A 26,577-nucleotide genomic window follows, 5' to 3' on the forward strand; every position below is an offset into this window, starting at 1 on the left:
CTGCGGTTCCGCGCGGCGCCTCGCCTGGGCAGCCAACTTAGAACGGTGCGGACCGGGGGAATCCGATGATTTAATTAAAACAAAGCATCGCGAAGGCCTGCTGCGGGTGTTGATGGGATTTCGGCCCAGTGCTCTCAATGTCAAAGTGAAGAAATTCAGTGAAGCGCGGGTAAATGGAGTAACTATGACTCTCTTGAGGTAGCCAAATGCCGCGTCGTCTAATTAGTGACGCACAGGAATGGATGGACGAGATTCCCACTGTCCGTCCCTGCTATCCAGCGAAACCACAGCCAAGGGAACGGGCTTGGCGGAATCAGCGGGGGAAAGAAGACCCCTTGAGCTTGACTCTAGTCTGGCAGGCGGAAGAGACAGGAGAGGTGCAGAGTAAGTGGGAGGCCCCGGCGCCCCTGCCCTGAGTCCCCGCCAGGGGGCGGGCTGCTGGTGAAATACCACTACCCTGATCATTACTTCCACTAACCCGGTGAGGGGGGTGGGGGAGGGGTGAGCCCCGAGGGGCTGTTGCTTCTGGTGCGGAGGGGGCGGCTGCGCTGGCTGGGTGGGACCTGCTCCGGGGACAGTTCCAGGTGGGGAGTTTGGGGCCGTGCACCTGTCAAACGGTAACGCAGGTGTCCCAAGGCGAGCTCAGGGAGGACAGAAACCTCCCGTGGAGCAGAAGGGCAAAGCTCGCTTGATCTTGATTTTAAGTATGAATACAGACCGTGAAAGCGGGGCCTCGCGATCCTTCTGACCTTTCGGGTTTTAAGCAGGAGGTGTCAGAAAAGTTACCACAGGGATAACCTGCTTCTGGTGCCGAGCGGGCGGCTGCGCTGGCTGGGTGGGACCTGCTCCCGGGACAGTGCCAGGTGGGGAGTTTGGGGCCGTGCACCTGTCCCAAGGTGTCCCAAGGCGAGCTCAGGGAGGACAGAAACCTCCCGTGGAGCAGAAGGGCAAAAGCTCGCTTGATCTTGATTTTCAGTACGAATACAGACCGTGAAAGCGGGGCCTCGCGATCCTTCTGACCTTTCGGGTTTTAAGCAGGAGGTGTCAGAAAAGTTCCCGCAGGGATAACTGGCTTGTGGCGGCCAAGCGTTCATAGCGACGTCGCTTTTGATCCTTCGATGTCGGCTCTTCCTATCATTGTGAAGCAGAATTCACCCAGCGTTGGATTGTTCACCTGCTAATAGGGAACGTGAGTTGGGTTTAGACCCTCGTGAAACAGGTTAGTTTTACCCCACTGGTGATGTGTTGTTGCCATGGTAATCCTGCTCAGTACGAGAGGAACCGAAGGTTCAGACATTTGGTGTATGTGCTACAATGGGGCGAAGCTACCATCGGTGGGATTATGATTGAACCTCTAAGTCAGAATTCGAACAATAGGGCAGCACTGCGGGGCCTCGGTTGGCCTCGATTAGCCGGTCCGCCAGAGGGCCGTTGTGCATTGGGACCACGGGGTCCCGAGCGGAGAGCCCTTTGTCCTGGGAAACGGGGTGTGACTGGAAAGGGGTAGCCCCCTCACACATTTGTTCATGGGGGACCTGGTGCTAAACCATTCGTAGATGACCTGCTTCTGGGTCAGGGTTTCTTACATAGCAGAGCAGCGCCCTTGAAAGTCAGCCCTGGACACAAGCGTTTGTCTCGCTCCCAGCCTCTCTCTCTCCCTCCCCAGGGAACAGCCGCCCACATGCCCTGGTGGTGCTGCGGCCTTGGAGGGAAGGACAAGGAGGGGGGAGGGACTGTGCTGGAGCGGACAGCTTCCATTCCTTCCTTTCACGCCGGGCACACTGCAACCTTGGCCTCCTGTCGTGACCCCACCGGCTTAATAATGTGGAATTACCGGTTAATAATGGGTTAATAATTCGGGTACGGGTTACTAATGTGGATACCGGTTACTAATGCGGGTACTGGTTAATAATGCAGAATGTGCCTCTACCGGTTAATAGTGCGGAATTTTTTCAATCGATGGAATTACATATATGTTGATATATATGCGATTTGATGCGGAGAGCCCTTTGTCCTGGGAAACGGGGTGTGGCTGGAAAGGGGGTCACCTCCTCACACATTCGTTCGTGGGGAACCTGGTGCTAAACCATTCCTACACGACCTGCTTCTGGGTCGGGGTTTCTTACATAGCAGAGCAGGGCCCTTGAAAGTCAGCCCTGGACACAAGCGTTTGTCTCGATCCCGGCCTCTCTCTCTCCCTCCCCAGGGAACAGCTGCCCACATGCCCTGGTGGCCCTGCGGCCGGGCACACTGCGACCTTGGCCTCCTCTCGTGACCCCGCCGACTTAATGTGGAATGTGTACCGGTTAATAATGGGTTAATAATTCGGGTACCGGTAGCGGAGAGCCCTTTGTCCTGGGAAACGGGGTGTGACTGGAAAGGGGTAGCCCCCTCACACATTTGTTCATGGGGGACCTGGTGCTAAACCATTCGTAGATGACCTGCTTCTGGGTCAGGGTTTCTTACATAGCAGAGCAGCGCCCTTGAAAGTCAGCCCTGGACACAAGCGTTTGTCTCGCTCCCAGCCTCTCTCTCTCCCTCCCCAGGGAACAGCCGCCCACATGCCCTGGTGGTGCTGCGGCCTTGGAGGGAAGGACAAGGAGGGGGGGCGGCCGGGCACACTGCGACCTTGGCCTCCTCTCGTGACCCCGCCGACTTAATGTGGAATGTGTACCGGTTAATAATGGGTTAATAATTCGGGTACCGGTTACTAATGTGGATACCGGTTAATAATGCGGGTACCGGTTAATAATGCAGAATGTGCCTCTACCGGTTAATAGCGCGGAATTTTTTCCATCAATGGAATTACATATATGTTGATATATATGCGATTTGGTATGTATGCTATTCTCCCAGCCTCTCTCTCTCCCTCCCCAGGGAACAGCCGCCCACATGCCCTGGTGGTGCTGCGGCCTTGGAGGGAAGGACAAGGAGGGGGGAGGGACTGTGCTGGAGCGGACAGCTTCCATTCCTTCCTTTCACGCCGGGCACACTGCAACCTTGGCCTCCTGTCGTGACCCCACCGGCTTAATGTGGAATGTGTACCGGTTAATAATGGGTTAATAATTCGGGTACGGGTTACTAATGTGGATACCGGTTACTAATGCGGGTACTGGTTAATAATGCAGAATGTGCCTCTACCGGTTAATAGTGCGGAATTTTTTCAATCGATGGAATTACATATATGTTGATATATATGCGATTTGATATGTATGCTATTTTGTTGTATTGACAACAAGCTTCGAAACTTCATATGTCAAATTTTCTGAAGGTGTTAACATCATATTTTTACACCTAAAAATGTTGAATTTCATGCCAAAAAAAGAGCATTTGCGGGAAGTTTTAATTCATTACTGGTTTTCTTCCTACCTCTCTGACTGCTCCTTTTAATTCCCCTTTTTGTTTTTTTGTTTTTGTAAATTTTGTCTTTCCCTTAAATGTTGCTGTTTCTTAGGGTTCTGTCTTAGCCCAGCTTTTCAGCTTCCTCTCTCCATGTCCTGAACAATCGTATCTATTCTTATGGCTTCTATTACAACTGATAGGCTGATAGTCCCCTTTTATATATCAAATCCAAACCCCTCACCTGTGCTTCAGACTCCTCTAACCAGTTACCAAATAAATGTCAAATTTTCTGAGGGTGTTAACATCATAGATATTTTTACGCCTAAAAATGTTGAATTTCGTGCCAAAAAAAGAGCATTTGCGGGAAGTTTAATTTGTTACTGGTTTTCTTCCTACCTCTCTGATTGCTCCTTTTAATTCCCCTTTTTGTTTTTGTTTTTAAATTTTGTCTTTCCCTTAAATGTTGCTGTTTCTTAGGGTTCTGTCTTAGCCCAGCTTTTCAGCTTCCTCTCTCCATGTCCTGAACAATCGTATCTATTCTTACGGCTTCTATTACAACTGATAGGCTGATAGTCCCCTTTTATATATCAAATCCAAACCCCTCACCTGTGCTTCAGACTCCTCTAACCAGTTACCAAATAATGCTTCCTGGAAGCCTCAAATACACCTCCCACTCAATGTAACTAAACTAAACTTGTCATTTCCTTTCACTACAAACCTCAGGTTCTTGTGCTTCCATCTCAATAATGATACCGCTACCTACCCAGCTTCTTCAGCTATAAATCTAATCTCGTCTTTTATCTCCTCCTCTCCATCATCTCTTCAATGTAACTCCTACTGACTCTAATTCTCAAGTAGGTCTCAACTATGCCCACTTTTCTTGATCCCATATCTATTATACTAGCTCAGGTTATCATTGTCTCTCACAGGGATTATTGTTGTTGCTTTTTAAATATATTTTTATTGATTCCAGAGAGGAAGGGAGAGGGAGAGAGAGATAGAAACATCAGTGATGAGAGAGAATCATTGAATGGCTGCTTCCTGCATGCCCCACATTGGGGATTGAGCCTGCAATCTGGGGATGTACCCTGACTGGGAATCGAACCATGAGCTCTAGGTTCATAGGTTGATGCTCAACCATTGTGCCACGCCAGCCGGGCCTCACAGGGATTATTATAATATCCTCCTAATGCTTTCATTTTGACCCTCTCCAGCCCATCATCCACATTGCAGCCAGAGTGATCCTTATAAACTATCAATTTGGTTAATTACTCCCCTGTTTAAAATGACAATAATTCCTTGTGGTAGGGACCAGAGTTTAAAAGGTGGATTGCCTCTAGAAAGTGGAGGGCCTTAAATTCCAAACTAAAGACTTTAGAGTTTATCTTGCAGAAAATATAACAGATTTTTTTAAAAAGGGGGAGTAATGACAAATAGAAATCAGATTTTAAAAAAGTTTTTGTAATTTGAGTGCCTGCCATGGATGTCTGGAGGGTTCAGAAAATAATAACCTATTCAGAAATCTACTTTTGTTTTGTTTCAGGTTATTGCATGTGACTGTCAGCTTTTATTAACAAGGGAAACATGTGCTTATTACATATTACATAGATTATAATCTTCAGAAGATTACAGTCTAGTACACTTGCTAAACAAACATAATTACTATGACTGAATGAAAATATTAGCAATGTGTAATTAATGTAGAGATGGGTTCATACTTAACTAATGGCCACAGACTTTCAGTTCGAGGGAACTAAGTTCCAGGACTTGCTTTCTCTTCAGAAAAGAAATGAGAGTAATTAAATGCATATGTGAGGTTCACAGATCTGGGCAATGGTCTTTGAAAGTACTAGGGCAGGGGTGGGCAAACTTTTTGACTCGAGGGCCACAATGGGTATTTCAAAACGGCCGGATCCGGCCCACGGGCGGTAGTTTGCCCACGGCTGTACTAGGGTCACAGAAAATGGAGTAGGTAGGGTTCTTATCCTTCAATGAATAAACCTGGGATGATAGGCACTTTGGAGAGGAATTTGGGAGACAAATTGAGAGAAGTTCAGGTCTGATTGGCTAGAAAAGAAAGATCTTTGGAACTGGAACTAGGCTCTGATGATCACCTTTAGTAGTTAACTTCCCCCCTGTTTTCTGTAGAGTTGGGCTGAGGGATTATTTTGAGTTGCTTTGAGAGTTTCAGTTGGACAAGCTGAATGTTAGAATTAAAGTAATTATTTTTCAGTCCTGGGAATAACCTTGGTGATAGCTATTCTAGACTCACAGTTGGAAATATGAAACAATGGAGGCCCAGAAAGCTTAAATGGCTTGCACAAGGACACACAGATAGTAAAGTGAAGGAATAGGCCAGAATGTCTACTTCACCACTGTATGCATATTGCCTAGAATGTCTGACACACAGCAGGAGCTCAATAAATATTTATTAAATGAATGAATAAATAATCCCCAGGCTTCTTATTACTTGTAGTATTATTTCCACTGCACCATAGAAACTATGACAGATTTAATAAAAAAAAAAAAAAGGAAAAGAAAAAGATGGTCTTTGAGCAACCAGGACAGGCCTGCACAATGTCAGAGGATAAAGGTCATTATAATACAGATAGATTTCCCTAGCAAAAGAACTTCCCCTTACATGATGTATTAGTTTGCTAGGGCTATCATAACAGCCACAGAATGGGTTGCTTAGCCAATAGAAATTTATTTTCTCACAATTCTGGAGGCCATAAATCTAAGATCAAGGGGTTGGTAAGGTTGTTGTTTTTTTTATTCTGAAGGTTATGAGGGAAGGATCTGTTCCAGGCCTCTGTCCTTGGCTTGTAGATGGCCATCTTCTTCCTGTGTCTTCACATCATCTTCCCTCTATCATGTGTGTCCAAATTTCCATTCATTCTGGGTTAGGGCCCACCTAATGATCTCATTTAAATAAAATATTTATTTAAATACTGCATCTCATATATTCTAAAGTACTGGGGGTTAAAACTTCAATATATAAACTTTTGGGGGGGGGGGACATAATTCAGCCCATAACACATAGAGACTAGCTTTGCCATCACAGAGCATTTTAAACCCTCAACCCCATTCTTTAGCAGCAGCCAAGGTAATGTTAATAGAGCTCCCAGTTTATATTTAAGCAGTCAATTGCCCAACAGCCTCAAGCTTCTGCCCATGTATGTATATTAACTAGGTGAAGCAGGAGGGTTAGCCTGCCACATTGCTAAAAGAAGAGCCATGGGTATGGGCTGGCTGGCCCATTTTTTTTTTTAATGAGGTTATTATAACTGACGAAACAATACTTTCTTCTTTGAAAATGGCTCTTTCCTCATCTTGTAAAATCGGAAGGGCTTTGATTGTTTTTACCATAGTTATTATTGTTGAACTGTAGCTTAGATGATGAGTGTATATTTCAGGAGTATCCTGGGGCTCTGAAATAAATGCCTATTGAATGGACCTTTGAGAAAGCCAGGGAGGCTCTTCCATGGTTTCCAGGAAGATCCTTAAGTAAAGAAAAACATACACTGATCTTAGGGGAAGAATAGTTTTGTAGTTGGAAATCATTTGAAATAGGTGATGTTCCATGGTAGTGTGTCAGGGGATTTCCAGGTTCTGTCTTTGGTGGGCATCTGCTATTTGTGTTCAAGTGAGGGAGAGGCTGGTGCTCCTTGCAGAAAATGCCATCTTACTCCATCAGAATGATACTCAGAAGCAGAGCTTTCTTATCTCTACAACTGACAAACATGATGAGTATCTATAACTTAGGATGCCTTGTCATCCATGACCCTCACAATTTGAAATACTATCCTGGATCAGGGCCTTCTTTGGACTTATTCCTCGTACCAAGGCCTGAATACTAAATATAGACTCCAGCAGATGGCACAGGATCATTAGATAATAATTTGATATTTTTGGCATTACTATTAAACACATTCTGACTGTCACTTAATAGACTGTGTTGCTTAAACCAACAGCTCATCTACAATTTCTATAATGCTGAGCTAAACTTTCAGGCCATTTCCTACTATCAGCTCATTAGACATCAAAGACAAAGAAGTTGCTGTATTCTTGAAATGAAATATTAACAAATATTGGGAGCACCATTATTTGCCATGAACAGTGAATCACTGCAAAAAACAAACAAAACAAAAAACAAGCACAGAAAGCTGTGAGGTCAAGAATAAAAACACTTGGGCAGAGAATCCTAGCTTTGGGGGCAGGGGGGAGGGGTCAGATAATATAGGGTTCACCCTAACAGGGAAAAATGGTTGGGGAAAACAAAGATTTTTTTTCCTCTTTCTTTTTTTAAAATTTAGACATAATCATAACCAAATACCCTTAAGTGAATGGCAGTTTTTTTCAGTTCCTAGACCACTAGATACTGAGCTATGATTTGATGCATAATTAAAACAGACAAAAATAATTGTTTGCTAAACATTTATTATTAATTTTTAATACAGTCCAATTATTTCAACAAGAAGTCTCCAAGGTAGTATCAATAGGCTTCAAAGGATTGTGGGCTGATGGGTCTTCTTAAGGGCCTGTAGGAACTTGCCCCTCTGTTTACAAATTTTTCCCTTCCCCTCCCCCAAAATGCTCTCTGTGATCTCTTATTGGCCCTAGAGGAAGATAGATGTCTATTGGATCCTAAGCAGGTTTCCTCTCAGGTAAAATTAATAAAGGTAGTAATATTCTGAAATTTATCAAAGATTGGGGGAAGAGAACTGAGGACTATAGATTACAGCAAAAACAGTTTTAAAATTTGAGTTCTGGAGTTTTTGAGAAACACCTTACTTTTGCTTTATGAGATTTTTAAGTGTTTATGGAGTCAAGTGTAAAAAAAAAATCAAATTCTAAGTTTTAAAGCTAAATGTTAATAGAGATTTCTTCCAATTATGGACTACTTTCACATGGAAGTCAGTTTCTGTAGAAGTCAGTTTCCCTACAGTAAAAATCCAGTCCCCTTTCACAATCTATGCTAATTATGCCCAAAAGATGAAAGGTTATTTGGAGGTAAATATAAATGTAATTTAGGCCCAAGAAGAAATACCAACTTGAACACTAAAAAATATCTAAATTCTCCACAAGATAGATCAACCATTTAAAAAACAGACCCGATTCTTTTGACTCTCACATCTGATTATTCTTGTTACTTCTGAAAGCAGTAAATTAACATGTTCCCCAAACAAAACTCCTTAAACAAATTAAATGACTTGTTTTTAAAAATGCACACCACATCTGCACCAAAGAGCAAAGACATCCTGCAGTAAAGACTTACTTGAGGAAGACGAAAAGGTAGAAGTACAAAGTACATGAAATGAGTATAGTTTAAGATTTTGGAAAAAAAGACATTCTAACAGAACAGAGTTTTCCCGCAACCAAAAACATTTGAGTCATCTGGTACCCAGTGTTTCCCATTTTCCTTTGCTGAAGCTTTGGCAAGTGTCGGGATATGGCGGCATTTCTTAAGGACGGTATTGGGACCTCTGCTCTTGGATGTACTCATAGAGAGGGCTGGAGCGCACCGGGACACCTGCAAACGGACGCTTGCCAGACTCCAGAATCTGCTGCCGGCCCTTATCTTTTTCCTCCCAGCCTCGGCCGCGCCTCTGCGCCTCTTCCAGCTGGCGGAGCTGCTCTTCTTCCCGGAATTTCCTCTCCCGCTCCTGCCGGCGCCTCAGTTCTTGCTCCTCCCGCAGCTGCTGCTCTTCTTGGCGACGTAGTAGCTGTTCTTCCTGTTCCCGGAGGAGCTGTTGATCTTCAAGGAACTTTCTGTCGCGTTCTCGGCGAAGCTGTTCCTGGCCTTCCCGGCGGCGCAGCTGCTGTTCCTCCTCGCGGAGCTTTCTGTCGCGCTCTTGGCGAAGCTCTTGTTCGAGTTCCCGGCGGCGCAGCTGCTGTTCTTCCCGTTGCTTGAGGAGCTGTTCCTCCGCTCGGAGCTTTCTGTCGCGCTCCTGGCGGCGCAGCTGCTGTTCCTCTTGGCGAAGCTCTTGCTCGAGCTCCTGGCGGCGCAGCTGCTGTTCCTCCTCACGGAGTTTTCTGTCGCGCTCCCGGCGGCGCAGCTGCTGTTCTTCCCGTTCCTTGAGGAGCTGTTCTTCCTCACGGAGCTTCCTGTCGCGCTCCTGGCGGCGCCGCTGCTGTTCCTCCTCGCGGAGCTTTCTGTCGCGCTCCTGGCGGCGCCGCTGCTGTTCCTCCTCGCGGAGCTTTCTGTCGCGCTCCTGGCGGCGCCGCTGCTGTTCCTCCTCGCGGAGCTTTCTGTCGCGCTCCTGGCGGCGCCGCTGCTGTTCCTCCTCGCGGAGCTTTCTGTCGCGCTCCTGGCGGCGCCGCTGCTGTTCCTCCTCGCGGAGCTTTCTGTCGCGCTCCTGGCGGCGCCGCTGCTGTTCCTCCTCGCGGAGCTTTCTGTCGCGCTCCTGGCGGCGCCGCTGCTGTTCCTCCTCGCGGAGCTTTCTGTCGCGCTCCTGGCGGCGCCGCTGCTGTTCCTCCTCGCGGAGCTTTCTGTCGCGCTCCTGGCGGCGCCGCTGCTGTTCCTCCTCGCGGAGCTTTCTGTCGCGCTCCTGGCGGCGCCGCTGCTGTTCCTCCTCGCGGAGCTTTCTGTCGCGCTCCTGGCGGCGCCGCTGCTGTTCCTCCTCGCGGAGCTTTCTGTCGCGCTCCTGGCGGCGCCGCTGCTGTTCCTCCTCGCGGAGCTTTCTGTCGCGCTCCTGGCGGCGCCGCTGCTGTTCCTCCTCGCGGAGCTTTCTGTCGCGCTCCTGGCGGCGCCGCTGCTGTTCCTCCTCGCGGAGCTTTCTGTCGCGCTCCTGGCGGCGCCGCTGCTGTTCCTCCTCGCGGAGCTTTCTGTCGCGCTCCTGGCGGCGCCGCTGCTGTTCCTCCTCGCGGAGCTTTCTGTCGCGCTCCTGGCGGCGCAGCTGCTGTTCTTCCCGTTCCTGGAGGAGCTGTTCCTCCTCGCGGAACTTTCTGTCTTCTTCCTGAAGGCGTCTTTTCTCCTCTCTTTCCTCCTTCAGCAGCTGCTCTTTCTCCCGCTGCAGCTGCTCCTCCTCGCGCTGCAGCTGCTCACGTAGAGCAGGTTTGGAGTACAGTGTGTGGCGGCGCCTCTGGCTTTCCTCTTCTAGTTGCCACCTCCATTTTTGGTCGCGGAGCAGCTCCTCCCGGCGCCGCTCTTCCTCCTGGAGCTGCTCCTCCTGCTCAAGGAATTGCCGCTCCCGCTTCCTCTCGAATCCCTGTAGGCGCTGATCCTCCTCCTCCTGGCGCAGCCGCCTCTCGCGTTGCTGTCGGAGGAGCTGGGAGTCCTCCTCCCGCTCCCGCAGCCGCTGCTCGCGCTCCTGCAGCCGCCTCTCCTCCTCTTCCTCCTGCTCTTGGCGGCGCCTCAGTGGCCCCTGCCTGCGGGGCCTGCGGGGCCTCGAGTAGACCTTGCTCTGTCGGGCTTCGGCCTCGCTTTCCAGCTGCCGCTGCCACCGCAGGGCACGGCTCTCGCCCAGCTCACGGGCCTCTTCTTGCAGTGCCTCCTCCTCAGCCAACTCCTGCTCCCGCCTCAGCTGCTGCTCTCGCCGCTCCTCCTGCTCGCGCCTCAGCTGCTCCAAGAGCGGCTCCTGCTCCCGCCTGAGCTCCTGCTCTCGCCTCTCTTCCTGCTCCCGCCTCAGCTTCTGTTCCAAACGCGGTTCCTGCTCGCGCCTCAGCAGCTGCTCTCGCCTCTCTTCTTGCTCCCGCCGCAGCTTTTCCAAGCGCGGTTCCTGCTCGAGCCTCAGCTCCTGCTCTCGCCTCTCTTCCTGCTCCCGCCTCAGCTTCTGTTCCAAACGCGGTTCCTGCTCGCGCCTCAGCAGCTGCTCTCGCCTCTCTTCTTGCTCCCGCCGCAGCTTTTCCAAGCGCGGTTCCTGCTCGAGCCTCAGCTCCTGCTCTCGCCTCTCTTCCTGCTCCCGCCTCAGCTTCTGTTCCAAACGCGGTTCCTGCTCGCGCCTCAGCAGCTGCTCTCGCCTCTCTTCTTGCTCCCGCCGCAGCTTTTCCAAGCGCGGTTCCTGCTCGAGCCTCAGCTCCTGCTCTCGCCTCTCTTCCTGCTCCCGCCTCAGCTTCTGTTCCAAACGCGGTTCCTGCTCGCGCCTCAGCAGCTGCTCTCGCCTCTCTTCTTGCTCCCGCCGCAGCTTTTCCAAGCGCGGTTCCTGCTCGAGCCTCAGCTCCTGCTCTCGCCTCTCTTCCTGCTCCCGCCTCAGCTTCTGTTCCAAACGCGGTTCCTGCTCGCGCCTCAGCAGCTGCTCTCGCCTCTCTTCTTGCTCCCGCCGCAGCTTTTCCAAGCGCGGTTCCTGCTCGAGCCTCAGCTCCTGCTCTCGCCTCTCTTCCTGCTCCCGCCTCAGCTTCTGTTCCAAACGCGGTTCCTGCTCGCGCCTCAGCAGCTGCTCTCGCCTCTCTTCTTGCTCCCGCCGCAGCTTCTTTTCCAGGCGCGGTTCCTGCTCTCGCCTCTCTTCCTGCTCGAGCCTCAGCTCCTGCTCGCGCCTCAGCTGCTCCAAGAGCGGCTCCTGCTCCCGCCTGAGCTCCTGCTCTCGCCTCTCTTCCTGCTCCCGCCGCAGCTTCTGTTCCAGGCGCGGTTCCTGCTCTCGCCTCAGCTCCTGCTCCCGCTCTTGCCTCAGCAGTTGCTCTCGCCTCTCTTCCTGCTCCCGCCTCAGCTTCTTTTCCAGGCGCGGTTCCTGCTCGCGCCTCAGCTCCTGCTCCAAGGGCTCCTGGCGCCCGCGCCTAAGCCTCTGCAGCTGCTCTTCCACCTCTTCCTTCTCCTCCTCCAGGCGCTCCCTCAGCTCCTGCCGTTCCCGCCGGGGTAGCTGCTCCTCTTCCTGGAGCTCCCGCAGTTTCTCCTCCAGGCGCTGGCGCTCGCGCTCCAGCTCTCGCTGCTCCCGCCTTTCTCGCCTCCGCTCTTGGTCGGGAAACTCCTCGGGCTCCCGCCCCTTGCGCTCCTGCAGCTCCTCTTCCACCTGGCGGCGCGCTTCCTGCTCTCGCCTTTGCAGCCGCTGCTCTCGCCTCTCTAGCTTCTCCCTCTGCTCCTCTTCCTCAGCGAGCTCCCTCTCTAGTTCCTGCCTCTTCTGCCAGCGTTCTTCTTCCAACTCTCTGTCCCGGGGATCAAACCTCCTTCGGTCTTCTTGCCTGCGATCGAGTAACGGGGCCCCCTTTCCCTCGCACGGGGCTTCCTCCTCCAGCCCGGACGCCTCGGCCAGAGCGTAGTAACAAGCTTGAGCCACTTTGAAAATGAACAGGAGGTACTCGTTGAAATCTACCAGCCCGTTACAGTCGCGATCCAGAAGTTCCAGGATCAAATCTACCGTTTCAGGATCATGTGGTCGCTATGAAAAAAAAGATGAAAACAAAAGTTGTTGTTTTTTTTTAATGTACCATTTACAGCTAGTAAACTTTCTCACACAATATGCATTTTACGACATGCAGACACTCAAAAGACATAAGAGCAATTAGGAAAATCCCAGGGTGTATGGTGAAGTTTTGTTGTCTTCATGTAAAAATGTGAATACCTCATTTTATAGCATACATTTGTTGGAAGTGTTTGCATCTTGTAATTTAATGCTGATTAAAAGAACACAAGTTCTCTTTAGCTGGGTGAATAATAATGAACTTATTCTCAACTGAGAAATAAATGGGACTTTATGAAGATGTGCAACAGCCATTTCTGTCTGAAATAGCTAGTTCCTTTGATTTGACTTTTAGTCTATGTTTGAAAAGAGAACAAAACATTTATGGTCACACCATTTTACTAGTGAACAATATGAATTTAATTACCAAAATTTGCAAGTAATTTTAAATTCCTTCCAAGTCTAGTTTGATCTAACATCTTTGGTGATAACCTCCCATGACCACCAGTTCATCCACATTGCCATTGCCATCAAGTACATGAAATAATTGCTAGTAACTTCTTTAGTACTCAGACTACAATGACAATTAAGTATCTTCAGGCTCAAAAATGAATGGGAATGTAGTGTAGAGCTATCATGGTGTAAAATGAATATAAAGTCACCATTCCTTGCTCTGGTTGCTCTTGAGAAGGAAGTTCATAACCCCAAATGAATAAAGAAATGTCCTTTTCATATTTCTTACCCGAAGAATAGCTCCAAATTCCCTTTCAAGGAGGTTCTTCAGGTCTTTTTTGCATAGTGCTGCCCCATCACAATCATGTGAGGCATATTGATTGAAAACTTCAGTGATATCGAAGATGCTTCTCAGAAGTGGAGACATTTTTTTCCTTTCTTCAGTTCAAGTAAACCTAAAACAATAAAATAGGATCCAGAATCAAACTCTATTTCTGATCTTTGGGAGGTTTTAGCCCCACTGTTTTGGGCAGATCCTTAAATAATTTGACTTTACAATAGTAGTTATTTTCAACCTGGACTTTCAAAGCATTTTATTTTTTAATATTGTACAGCTCTTAGAAAAGGGAAGAGAGATCCTGAGAAACTTCAAGCCTGGGAATTATCTGCAGACTATCCTGTAGTCAGCTTTCAGATTGTTCACACAATCTGAATTATCCATCTCTTTTCCTCTTCTCTTTTTCTCCTTCTTAATATATTTCAGATCAGACAGTGTAGAGTATAATGTAGAAATTTAAATTTGATATGTTGCTACTCATAGCATCTGCCTCTAAAATTGAACAAAGAGGGTAGGTGAAAGCCAAAAGGTGAAGGAAGATCTGAAAGTATCTTAAAGTGAATAGAAGCCACATACACCTAGGTGTGGAGCAAAACATTTAGTGGCAACTAGAACATTAAAAAGGGAATGTGGATTATTCCCCAACATTATAGCCCATAAGAGATCTAGGAATATAATTCACAAGTCAGCAGTTTTAAGATTAAGCACTACTTCTCCATAGTTAAAGGTGGCATTGCAATATTCAGATAAACCAATGCAGAAAACAAAGAGTACATTTTATCTGCCTTAACTAAGATATATCACAGATATTCAATTATTGAAAGCTTCTGAGAGGTACTTCCTGACTGGCTACCAGGGTCGATGGGTCAAATTGAACCTGGACAAATTTGAATAACATTGGTTTTATTGTTAGTTTTGTTAAACCCAAATAAACCCTTTGAATCTTGGCATTATAAAAAATGGAACTTAGCCAAGAGCAGATCAATGTTAAAAAAAAATACATGGGAGGTTTCACTGACTGGGTGAGAATAGTGGTTCATCTAGCTGGCTTCTGTAGTTACTACTCAACTTGAAATACTGCAGATACCATAATTACATGAAGATGGCCCATATTGGGCAGAACCAATATAAAAAGAGAACCAAGAGTTGGTAAACTTTGGAGATAGCAGTTTTTAGAAAGATGAACCCCATCAGAGTCACACATAACTTATCTTCCAACCCCTGACATGCAAACATACTTAGAGAGTTCAGAGCCTTGGGAGGAGACCATGTCTCTATTTGAGTAATGGCTCCAACCATAAGAAGATGGCATGGAGTTAGACATCTCTGTAAGATACTGATGTCTTCTGACACAATAGACTCCCCCCATACTCCCCCTCCTGCCAACATCTACAACAACTGGAAAATGAAGCAACATACAGAAGAACATGATCCCATTGAATGGGACTTACCCACTTCACGAGAGGGAGAAGTCGAGTGCTCGCTGACACCACTGGCAAGTGTACTGGGCAGCTGGTAGCTGGGTCTTTTATAGGGGTTCTAATTGTGCCCTGAAGACCTACTTGGAAAGGAGACACCCACTCTGTGGGATGGCCTGATTCATTCCTAACCAAGCCCAGCTCCACCTCTGTCTCCACAAATGGTTTGTTTATCTCACTATTTGCTCACGTACCTATTTGGCATGAGGTTCACAGACCTTGCCTCCTGACAGGGTACTGGCCCCACCTAACATGAAAGGATAGAATGTTTGTCAGAATCTCTAATTTTTTTAAATTGTTAAAATGAAATAAAACAAAAATTAATGGTCAGAATCTTGATTAGTTATGATTTTATTGCAAAGTAGTAACGTCTAAGCCATTTACTATATAAAAAATCTAACTTATAGGCTGGGGTCAAACAGACACTTTGACATAAACTAATGAGAACTAGTTAATTTCTCTCTGGGATATGACAGTCCACAGGGAGCTGCGTATAGCCCTGTCTGAAACAATTCTAGGACAATGAAAGGGTATAAGGAATTGATTTTAGTTTCTTCTCTAAAATGCAAATGGGGAAAAATTGCACTTATATTCTTGGGTCTTATAATGATTTTCCTATAGTTGAGGATTGTCTTCTTAGTAAACAATTTTGGGTGTTAGTTTAAAAATGTTTCATTAAATTACTTATAAGAGAATTTGAAATCTGTTAAATTTCTTTCTTAGGGATGTTACATCTAAATGAAGTTTGCTCTTTTCTCATTAACATATTGATGCTCCTGGAGAAAAAGAGCTGGTGTAATCTGTTTTTTTTTTAGATATAATCATCCTGCTCAGCTCAAGTCACTAATGATTATGACACCGAAGCACTTGACTCTGCTTCTCTTGGAAGTGCATTAATGTAATCGGTCACTCTAGCCCATTATGTCTGCTGGGGCTTTCTCAACCCTGGAGATCATATGCAAACCCCAGTGCTGTTTTATTGTAAGGAACTGGATTTTATCCTTGGTTGTCAGTGACTCCCACCCTTACATTTCAGACTATATGAAACTTTGGTTCAAAATACGTTTATGGAGACTATTAAATGATTCAGTGGCTTTTGGCATTTTGGTCTCCTCCTTTGTCCAACAGAGGCAAGTAAATTTTGAGGAGACTCTGTAGGGTCCTTCAATGGAATGTAATTTGGAGCCTAAATCTTGATGACTCTTCCTTTATGTGCAGATTGGTCCAAATGATGATGGAATTGAATTCTATTTGACTCCTTGTTTGCTGCCCTCCCAGAGGTTGGGGGAGAAGAAAGTGGAAATGATAGGTGATGGGAAGGCAACTGTTAGCCTGGTTCAATTCTGTGATCTAGGGTTTTTCCTAGAACTGTCACTTTTCTTGAGATCAGTTAGCAAACTTGATGTAGCAGCTCCTTAGTGAAGAGTAAAGATTTCTCTCCCCCCTTCTACCTTCTATTTTGGGTTTTATTCAGTTATTTTCATCTTCGAATTCTAGGCTAGAACTATCATGAGCACTGCAACCACAAATCACCATGAAACCTCTCTCTCTCATGGAGGATATGTGCCTTAAAAAAACAAAAATGCCCGCATCCTCCACCAAAAACAAAACAAAACAATCTCTCACGGAGGATATGCGCCTTAAAAAAGCAAAAATCCTCAGAGAAACATCGATATGAGGAGACACATCAATTGGTTGCCTCCCACCTGTGCCCTGCCTGGGGCTAGGAATCAAACCTGGCACCCTTTGGTGCATGGGCCATCACTCTAACCACTGAACACCACCATCCAGGGTGCATATGAGCCTTTGTTATGAGTGTCCTCCAAGGAATTCTATGGACAAACCCTGCCTATGTCTGGTTCTCTTTTTATCCACCTGTGTGTAGTTTGTGAGGAACCTTAGCCCAGGTGGTGGGATGCATTTGTGTGATTCCATTACCTTACTATAGTCAAAGTAGTCAAAAGAGGACCAGACATTCATTAGCTTCTATGGGAAAAAAGGGAAAATATTAATCATTCCAAAATCATGTTTGAGCAAGCAAATAAAATATAGAAGCAAACCCAAAAGGGAAATGCTTCCAAACAGCCTTAAGAAAATGCCCGCATCCTCCACCAAAAACAAAACAAAACAGAAGCAGAAGCAGAAGCAGAAGCAGAAGAAAAGAAGAAGAAGAAAATGGCCGAAATTGCATTCACCGTAACAAAAACCTCCTTCCCCACTCTGAATGAAGCTAGATCTTAAATCCAGTGATGGCTCTCTTATCCATTCTCATTTAAAATCAGGATATCACAAGGAAAGATATTAAAAAACCTGAACTAACCTAAGAGAATTAGCCTGTCTGCCTTGCTGCTCTTGGTCAAACATCAGAAAGATTGTAAGTAGATTCAAATGCTAAAATTCTAAAGTCAGGTTTGATATTCTTCTAATGAAGTGGCCCTTGTTGCTACATAATGTTCTTTTATTTAACACAGTACCATTATTTAAAAATATCATTTTAAGTGATATTTAAAATGTCATGCCCTGGGACACCACCTCTGCCCATCCAAAACCAGAGAATGTAAAAAATAATCAAGTACTGACATTGGTTCAGTCCATTTTTTTGAAAGACCAACTGAGAATCCCTGAAATGAGGCAGTGTCCACTCATTGTGGTTCATCAAAAAAGAATGGTGTTTGTATAATCTGAGCATCTTAATCTTCTTTATAGACAAAAGGCCTCATTATCTTTCTTTTATAAGACTGGAGACTGAGGCACCGAAAGGTCAGAGAACGTTCCTGACTGGCCCAGGAATGACCCATGGACTCCTGCTCCATTATGTAAGAATATCCTTCTTTATCAAGGATTAATGCCAGTGGGTTCAGAGCATAGCTACAGTGTTGTACTGATACTTGGCTTTGAGATGTGAGCTCTTTATTACAGAAGAATTGAAAAGAGAAAATAAAATTTATATCATTCATTCCTGAAGCCTCATCCATGCTTGAAATCTCTGGGTGTGGAGCTCTGCTGGGTTAACAAATAGAACTAACAAAGTACCAGGTTTTCCTGGTCTTCAACTCTTTCAAAGGCTCTTTTCCTATTTTCTCCGGTCAGAATCCGGAAAAAGTAGATAATAGACTTGACATTCTGCGGTATTTGACCAGGATCAAACCCTGTTTTGGCCTTATTGTGAAAATTTAGATAAAGCAGAGAAGGTGCCAGTGTCGTTCTCAGCCTAATGGGCTTTTCCAGAGCCCACTACGGGCCATGACATGGAACTCTGGGAAAATGTCCAAGTGGGATGACTTTAAGGTGGCTTTATAAAAAGTAAGATTCTTTGGTGAGCTCTCGAAATACCTTTCTAATGAAGACCTTTTCTTTAAAATTATGTGTTAAACCTTTCAAGTTTTTCTATTATTTCTTCTTATTCATTGACCCATACCCTGGAACACTACCTCTGCCCATCCAAAATCTACTGTATTTTCTCTGAGGCCCCATGCAAATTCCATCTTCCCTCCCAGCCCTTCCTTGACCTTTCCATATAACAATCTTCCAATTAAAAAAATTTCTTTCCACAGCATGCATAGTCAGCATCATACAACCCAGTACTAGTTAGTGTGTAATTTCCATATTTTCCTCTAATTTAATGGGTGCTTGCTCTGTCTTCTTGATTAGGTTTTAAGTTCCTTAGAGGCAATGCTGTGTCTTTTATTTCCACCAGGTGTTTAGTAAAATCCTTGCTGATCTGATGTAATTTTATTGCACTGCTGCAGTTTAAATGGCCAAGTTTGAATGAGATGAGTCGCTTGATCTGGGATGGAGTTCTGTGATTTGGGTGATGGCCTGAGGATGAGGGCACATACCATCATGGGAGTCAGCCCTTCTGGGGCCTCTTTCTAGTTTTGCTACTTACAGGACAGATGACAGAGGAAGCATTACTTCACCCCTCGCTGCCTCCTCCATGCCCATCACTTCACCCCTCTGTTAAGTGAGGAGCTGTAAGATATGAATCCCTTCCTCAGAGGGGAGCTGTGATAATTATAGCTTGTAAAGCATTTTGTGACTCTTAGATATAAAAGGGCTAATTATTATGATCATTAATAATTCTTAATTTTTATCTTCTTTAAGGTAAATTACCCTTACTTTAATTATACCCCCACCCTGGTGGTAATTATTACCTCGGAGAGTCAGCAGATGCTTTTCCATCTTACATCATGTCATACAGGGTGACTGAGCACAAGTGAGCCCCGGAGGGCACTTCCACCTTCTGCCCACTCCAGCTGTCACCCAGAGTAGCAGAGAGCTCCTGGCTCTCTTTGCCATTGAGGTGGCCATAGATGTCAAGTGCTCTGTTTTCTCTGTTCTGTAACTGTATCTTTCTCCTAACCAGCAGCTCCTCAGTTTCACAGAGCTTTGGGATTTGGCAAAAGACACACTGAATGGGGGAAAAAAACACCCTTAATTTTTTGTATTTTGGTGAATACTCTGAATGAAGGAAACAGGCATTTTTGATTGGGCTGTGGAGATTTTTTTTTTGGTATCTCGGATGAAAAGGTTGACAGCTGCCATATGGAAGAAGGGCCATAGCTTTTCAAAGGTAGATGTGCTGTGTGACATTTTCTATTTTCTTGGGTTTAGATCTGTTTCTAGTCAAATGGTAAGTCACTCTTTGGGATGAGATGAGGATTTGTATCAAAAGAACAAAACAACAAAAAAACTTTGTGAGAGAGGTTTTCCTTCTGATAAGAAGGCATAACATAGCCGAAACCGGTTTGGCTCAGTGGATAGAGGTGTGTATCAAAAGAACAAAACAACAACAACAAAAACTTTGTGAGAGAGGTTTTCCTTCTGATAACAAGGCATAACATAAAGGACGTTGGGAGCTAAGGCTTTGCACTCAGTAGATGCTTTAGGTTGCATAAGTAAAGGTCATGGCCTCCCAAATATGGAAAGAGCACTTTCAGCACAAGCAGGCATGTGCCAGTCTGGCTGGGGATGTTTCCTCCAGGCCCAGGCGTTCAGTCATCGCCTGCGTCATGGTCCAGTTATTGAATCCTAATCTGAGTGTTTCCCACCCTGAATCCCACCCTGAAGTAAGTATGGGAGTGGAACGAGGGTGTGCGTGCCAATGTCTAGAAATTTCAGTGGCTTTCATTCTGACCCCTCCCTTCCAGACGGGTGCATGCTTCTCTGGAGTCTGCACCCCCCACTCTTCTACACAGTATCTTCCTTTCAGTCGCCTTCCTGTCTTCATTTCTGATTCTCTTCTACTTTTTTATAGCAAAAGGTGGAAATTTATTGAGAAACAAGCACTAACTCCCACTTGGGGAGGGGGAAAGAGTCACCTGATTCTCTTCTACTTTAAAAAAATGTCCCTTTCCCATCCCATCCTCAAAACCACTTGAAATGGGATAAGGTTGAAGGGACTTTGGAAGGTCAAAGTCCTTGTCCCTTTGCCTCAAGGAGGATCTGACCCAGTTCATAGTATTAGTGGAGAAGCAGAAGACAGGCTGTGCATTTCTCTCTTCTTCCCACAGTAGTCTCTTGATTCACAAGCATTTGTTGAGTCCCCCATTCTACACCAGGCATGGTGCAAAGCACTGAACCTCTTACCAGAAGGCACCGATGACTTGGAGTGGAAGATACTGTGATAAGAAGATTTAATTCCAAAAATAAAGCCCTGACCAGGAATCGAACCATGACCTCCTGGTTCATAGGTTGACACTGAGCCACGCCAGCTGGGCTATGATATTTTTTCTAATAACACACACACAAAAAAACTAACCTGCAGGGAGAGGGATGGGAAAGTACCTTTTTACTGTATACTTTCTTAAACTTTCTGATATTTGAACCATGTGAATGAGTTACCTATTCAAAAATTGAACACTTTAAACTCTGAAAATAAAAGTTTAATTCCAAGAGAAAGGAGATGAAACACATAGAAGATAACTATCAAAGTATCACCAGGAATTAAAATTTTCATTCTAGGTTGTAAAAGAGCAGAAACAGGAGAATTTCTAGGGATCAATACTTCTAGAAGACAAGAATGCATATTACTTCCTTTATGTTGTGCCTGGCAGGGTACTTCTTAAGTGTGATGAAGTTAAATAACCCTTAAAACTTTTGAACCTTAAAACTCGCTAATGAGGTTATACAATAGACATTTGTCTTAGCCTTTTAGCTGTTCTGTCAGATGTATAATTAGAACTTTTCAGATACATGTTTTTGAGGCTTTTCCTTATCTGCAGGTGAAGAGTGCTGTGAACCCAGCTTCTCTGGGTGTCTGTCCTAGCTCTGGGCTTGCTGTCAGATCTGGGCAGAGGGCACACCATTAAAGGCTCATCTAGAACCACATCATTGGAAAGCATCTCCCAAGTTACACGAGCAAGGGCTTTCAGCAGCACAAATTGGGCCTTGGAAGTGAAGCATATTTTCTATAGGGTGTTACAAATGGGGAGTGATGATAACTTCTTATAGGGCAAAAAGTCAGTTTTTCTGATATTAATGTAATCCCTTCTTTCAGTGCCCATATACAGGGTGGGCAAAAGTAGGTGCACAGATAGAAAATACAATCATTAATAAATAATAATAATAATATAAGAATAAACCATGTTTCGCATAATCAACATCATTTAGCCTTGCCCTGTATTTCAAGATTAGATTTGGGGGTCCTTTCTGTTATGCTTTTCAAGGTGCAAAAATTTTTGAAAGTCTTTGAATGCATGCCTTAGAATAGTGATTTATGTACCCTCACCTATCCCATGAATGTTCAGAGTGCTTTGCTACTCAGCTAATCTAAAACTTTTGCTAAAACCTGTTAAATGGAAGGTACTGCACTAGGTGAAAGGGACTAGAACATTGGAAAATATACCATCTCAGGAATTCAGAGAGTATGATATAATTGTGAAGTTTGATTATAATTCACAAGCACTCTACAGGTTGAAGAAGGAAGGTACCACTGATGGCCAAAGTAGTTTGGGAGGGCTTCTGGGAGGATATGGGTCTTATTCTGGATAGGATGAGTGAATTATAGGCAGGCCAAGAGGAGTAGGGAAGCATTGCAGACAGTCTGAAGAAAGCTGGGGAGTAGAATGGACAAAGTATATTTTGAGAAAGCGATAGTTAACCAGTCAGATTATAGTGGAGATTCTATCACTCTTTGATCAAGGGCAGTATCTCCTTGGTTCTTTCAAAGGTTGACCATACAGAAGAGATGTTGGGTTTAACCACCCATTTATTTGTTTAGGAAGGAATTGAGTACAATAAGATGTAGGTTCTATGAAAGCAGGTTCCATATCTGTTTTGTTTGCTACTGAATTTCCAGAGCCTGTATAGAGCAGGCACTCAGAAAACATTTGTTGGTTAAAAGAAAGAATGAATTGCATTTATGTATCATATATACAAGACCTGATCAGAAAGTAGCCATTTAAGAGTAAAGAAAAAGAAGTCACTTTTTGATGGGAGATTAGGAGGAAGCGAAGGGATAGAAAAGGAACACGTGAAAGAAGTCACAATGAACCATAAGACAGAAGAGAGGGCACAATTTTACTTCTTTAAAATCTTACTGGGAGTATGGAATGGGTGGTAGAATAGATGGCTAGAATGGTGGTCAGTATGCAAGGGATGGGAGTGAGGATGAGAAAGACAAGAGTAATGATATTAAAACTAGTATGCTAGTCCTGTCTACACTGGCCTGGTCAGTGCTTTCTTTTGGAGAGATTAAAAACAAAGGTTGGGAAAAAGAAATTATTTTTGCCAAAGGGCTGGTTTCATATCTATATCTTACAAGCAATTCCAAAAGTATCACCTGAACCAGTCTGAGCTTCCTCTGCTATTATTATTCAAATGAGGACTTGAATAAGCAGAATTTGTGTCAGTGAAGAAAACTGCTTAGGCATCAGTCTAGGTGAGGCTAACTGGACTAGTTTTGTCCATATTTAAACAATGGCTCATGAAGGAGGCCTCATCTTTCTAATCCAAGCATCTGCCACTTTTCAGCCTAATCCTTTGCACTCAGCATCATACAATCAATTTAGTCTAATCAAACTTACTGAGCACTGGCCCAGGTACTGAGAATGCAAAGATGGAGAAGAGATGACCTCTGTCCAGTTTAGTAGAGTTTTGGCCTCTGTATGGCATGTGGTGAGGAATCTATTTTTTTTGTTTTTGTAATCATCATTATCATCACCATCATCATCATCATCATCATCATCATCACCACCTAAGCCAGAAATGACAAGTAACTGTCATCTCATTTAATTCTTAACCAATTTTGGTAAGCATGATCATTCCCATTCTGTAGAGGGGAAAACTGAGACTTTGAGATATTAAATTGTTAGGTAGGATAGATAGCTGCTAGGGGAAGAGGAGGTGGAAAGGGGAGTTTATCTCACCTACTGAACAAAGAAGTCAGCAGTCTTGGGATTGCCAAGATGAAATCACCTTGAAATCTAGCCTGTTGCCTAAGGTATTCAGCAGGGGAACTTTGAAACCTATAGGGGCAAAAAGATAAAACCCTTGAACCCCCATGCACTAGGTGGGGCGCTCAGACTAGCTGAGTTGCCCACTTGTGCTTTATGCCAAGTGTATTCTTAATAAATCCAATGGCTTTGCTTCCTCAATAAACTTGCTTGCTTTGCTTCAACACTGCTTTCTGTCACTCGTATAAATTCTTTCTCAGAGCCAAAGAGGTGAGAGCCCCCTCCGACGTGGGCTGCTCTCTAGTAACAAAATGACTTACTTAAGGTCAAAGAAGTTGGCAAATGGAAGAACTGCTATCTGAATCCAGATACATCTGACTTTAAAACCCAAACTCCTGACCAATCCATCCAACACTACTCCTTTAAGTCTGCTGCCTATGTGGACTTACAATACTTTGATATGGAAAGTTAAAAGATCTTCCCTTATCCCTCTCCCCCATCATAGTTCAGGTAATGCCTTTGCCCCCTTTGATGTGGTTAGAACAAGCACATGCTGTACAGTGGGTGGCCCTCTGAAGCAGGTGTCTGTTTCATGAAGGTGGTCCCCTCAGCCTGCCACAGGTATACCAAAGTTCATGGTCTTCGTTAGGAGGCTGAGAGGATCTTGTCTCCAATGAGACACGATGATGATTAGATCAAGATGACTTGACTTCAGCAATGTTTTTCCCCTGACAGTTTTGTGTGAAGAAACCTGACTTGGCCAAGACCAGTTTGTGCAGCTCATGGACACACTGGGGCTGAGAGCATCCTGTTATCAGATACCAGTGCAGTGACTGCTGAATGTCATGTGCAGACCTAGCAGACTGCTAGCCACAGCTTGATTATAATCATTAAGCTTTTACAGGACAATGAATGCATTGCAAAGGATTTTATGATCTTCTTTTCCCCATCCTGCCTAGCCTGATGAAAGGGCTGCCGCCTCTGCTTTCAAGATATGGAAGCAGGGCCACAGTGAATTTAAGGTTTCTGCCAGAGGTCACCCAGCGGCTGAGCTGGAGTTCTGACTTGCTGGATTGGCCAGATGTGGTCTTCTCCTTTAGGCTGATCTGTTTATGTGGGAGCCGTGGAAACTTAGAGCTAACGAAATAATATGTTGGGCGTCTGGAAGGTAGTAAGACATGTTGTTTGAAATTTGTCATTCAGTGAGAATTTGATAAATCAAATGTAGAAGAACCGAGTCATACCTATTTCCCGTCTGCGGTTCTCCCCCTTTCTTTTAAATTAAAATATTAAAAAAGTATTAAAGTATAGTTGGCATTACAACCTTATATGAGTTTGAGGTGTACAATAGTTATTTATGTATTTTGGATATTAACCCCTATTGATGTATCATTTGTATCTTCTCTCATTCAGTGGGTTGCCTTTTCGTTTGGTTGATGATTTCCTTCGCTGTGCAAAAGCTTCTTAGTTTAATGTAATCACATTATTTTGGCTTTTGTTGTCCTTGCCTGGGGAGACATAACCAAAAAAATATTTCTTAGATGGATGTTAAACAGTTTCCTACCTATGTTTTCTCTTAGGAGTTTTATGGTTTCTGGTCTTATATTGAAGTCTACAGGGTATCCCCAAAAAATATGTACATACTTTAAGAGCTGTTAGCTCAATTTTGAAAATGAAATCTATTTTAATAAATATTGCCGTTATAACTATTCAAAGTGTGTATATACAGTTTTGGGACAACCTATATAATCCATTTTGAGTTTATTTTGTATATAGTGTAAGAAAGTGGTTCACATTCAGTTTTTTTTCTTTTTCTTTTTTATTTATTTAATTTTTTTCTTTATTGATTAAGATATTACATATGTGTCCTTATCGCCCCAATTCCCCCCACCCTCCGAGTGTCTGTGTCCATTGCTTATGCCCATTGCATGCATATATAAGTCCTTTGGTTGATCTTTCCCACATTCAGTTTTTTGCATGTAGCTATCCAGTTTTCTCAACACCATTTATTGAAGAGACTATCTTTTCCCCCATTGTATATTCTTGCCTCTTTTGTCATAGATTAGTTGATATGATATAATAATATAAGTGTGGGTTTACTTCTGGGGTCTCTACTCTGTTCTATTGATCTATGTGTCTGTTTTTGTGCCAGTACTATACTGTTTTGATTACTATAGCTTTATAATATAGTTTAAAATCAAGAAATGTGATACCTCCAACATTGTTCTTCTTTGGCTCTCCCTTTCTTATGTGCCATCTTTTCCTCTGCTCTCTAGAAGAACTTGGTCTTGAAGGAGTGATTCCAAGTTCCAGGCATTTAGAGAAGGATCCAAGTGGTGGGTGGGTCTCACCATGTTGATTGCACACCATGTGTGAAGCTTAAGATCCCTCTCTTTCGTTTGGAGGTGGCATTATGACATCCTCTTCTTCTCCAGAGGGTTTCTAGTTAAAGCATTAGTTTCATGGGGTCTTCCTAGGCATTCAGGTACTTCAGGCTCTAATGTTAACTCATTTTGGGAATTCGGGGTTAAGCAAACTGAAATGTTACTTATTAATTTTTTATTTTTCTTGCACAGCGGGACGTCTCAAAGCCTCCTGTGTATTGTGAGTTTCCAAGGGAGGACTCAAGCGTAAATCATGTCTGAAACTTGTTGACCACCAACTCTATTTTCTCCTTGTGCAATCTTCTGACAGTGTCATTCCACGGAATACCCCTGAGGAAATTGGAGCTCAGAGATTCTCAACAGGCCCCATTCAGTCAGGCAGCACACAGTCCCCTTCCTTCTGGCTCCTCATGGGCTTCATTTGCCCTGTGGAGTTATGGGAAACAAATTTGGGGTGAAATATCTTTACTGCACAAACCTACTAGGCATGAACTTGTACCCAAGGCCAGGAAATGAGCCAGATATCTTCTGACCTGAACTTTTTTTTCCCCTGTTCAATTATGCCAACTGTACTATAATAGGTAAGTTTTGATTAAAGGGTATGTATTGGGACATAAATTACTATAAAGGTCTTAGGAGTGCAGATCCAGTAGAGGTTATATTATGAACAGCATCTTGAAATCATTTATGCCAAGAATTTTTCAACATAATTAGAATGGCCTTGTGTTAGCCCCACCAACTTTTCTCCCAGAACTGTGCACTGGGATCTTTTTTATACACAGTAGTGTCAGGGGGTAAGAATGTGTCTTCTTTAGGAATTGTTAATTTTTAAATAGATCTGGCTGGCCATGTGGT

General features: G+C 44.6%; 1 protein-coding gene and 2 long non-coding RNA genes across 4 annotated transcripts; 1 reads left to right on the forward strand and 2 right to left on the reverse strand.

Annotated features, from left to right (window-relative positions):
* Positions 1–571: 571 nt before the first annotated feature.
* Positions 572–21,992, forward strand: LOC106723790. Of its 2 annotated transcripts, none has more exons than XR_001359503.1 (4): positions 572–626; positions 897–1,287; positions 12,528–12,530; positions 21,983–21,992. It is a non-coding gene; the product is annotated as an uncharacterized LOC106723790 (long non-coding RNA). The 2 variants fall into 2 exon arrangements; XR_001359504.1 differs by lacking the exon at positions 21,983–21,992 and adding an exon at positions 21,964–21,973 and having other exon boundaries at positions 12,528–12,533.
* LOC106723791 lies at positions 699–1,112 on the reverse strand. Its single transcript, XR_001359505.1, has 2 exons — positions 1,070–1,112; positions 699–798 (listed from the first exon to the last, which is right to left on the reverse strand). It is a non-coding gene; the product is annotated as an uncharacterized LOC106723791 (long non-coding RNA).
* Positions 7,763–14,947, reverse strand: TCHH (trichohyalin). The gene is made up of 4 exons (XM_014528639.1): positions 14,916–14,947; positions 13,417–13,582; positions 10,203–12,653; positions 7,763–9,434 (listed from the first exon to the last, which is right to left on the reverse strand). Exons 2-4 carry the CDS (start codon positions 13,552–13,554, stop codon positions 8,808–8,810), a joined length of 3,216 nt encoding a protein of 1,071 aa, XP_014384125.1. The 5' UTR covers positions 13,555–13,582; positions 14,916–14,947; the 3' UTR covers positions 7,763–8,807.
* Positions 21,993–26,577: the final 4,585 nt, after the last annotated feature.

Source organism: Myotis brandtii, unplaced genomic scaffold (assembly GCF_000412655.1).
Source record: "Myotis brandtii unplaced genomic scaffold, ASM41265v1 scaffold643, whole genome shotgun sequence".
Lineage (NCBI taxonomy): Eukaryota > Metazoa > Chordata > Mammalia > Chiroptera > Vespertilionidae > Myotis > Myotis brandtii.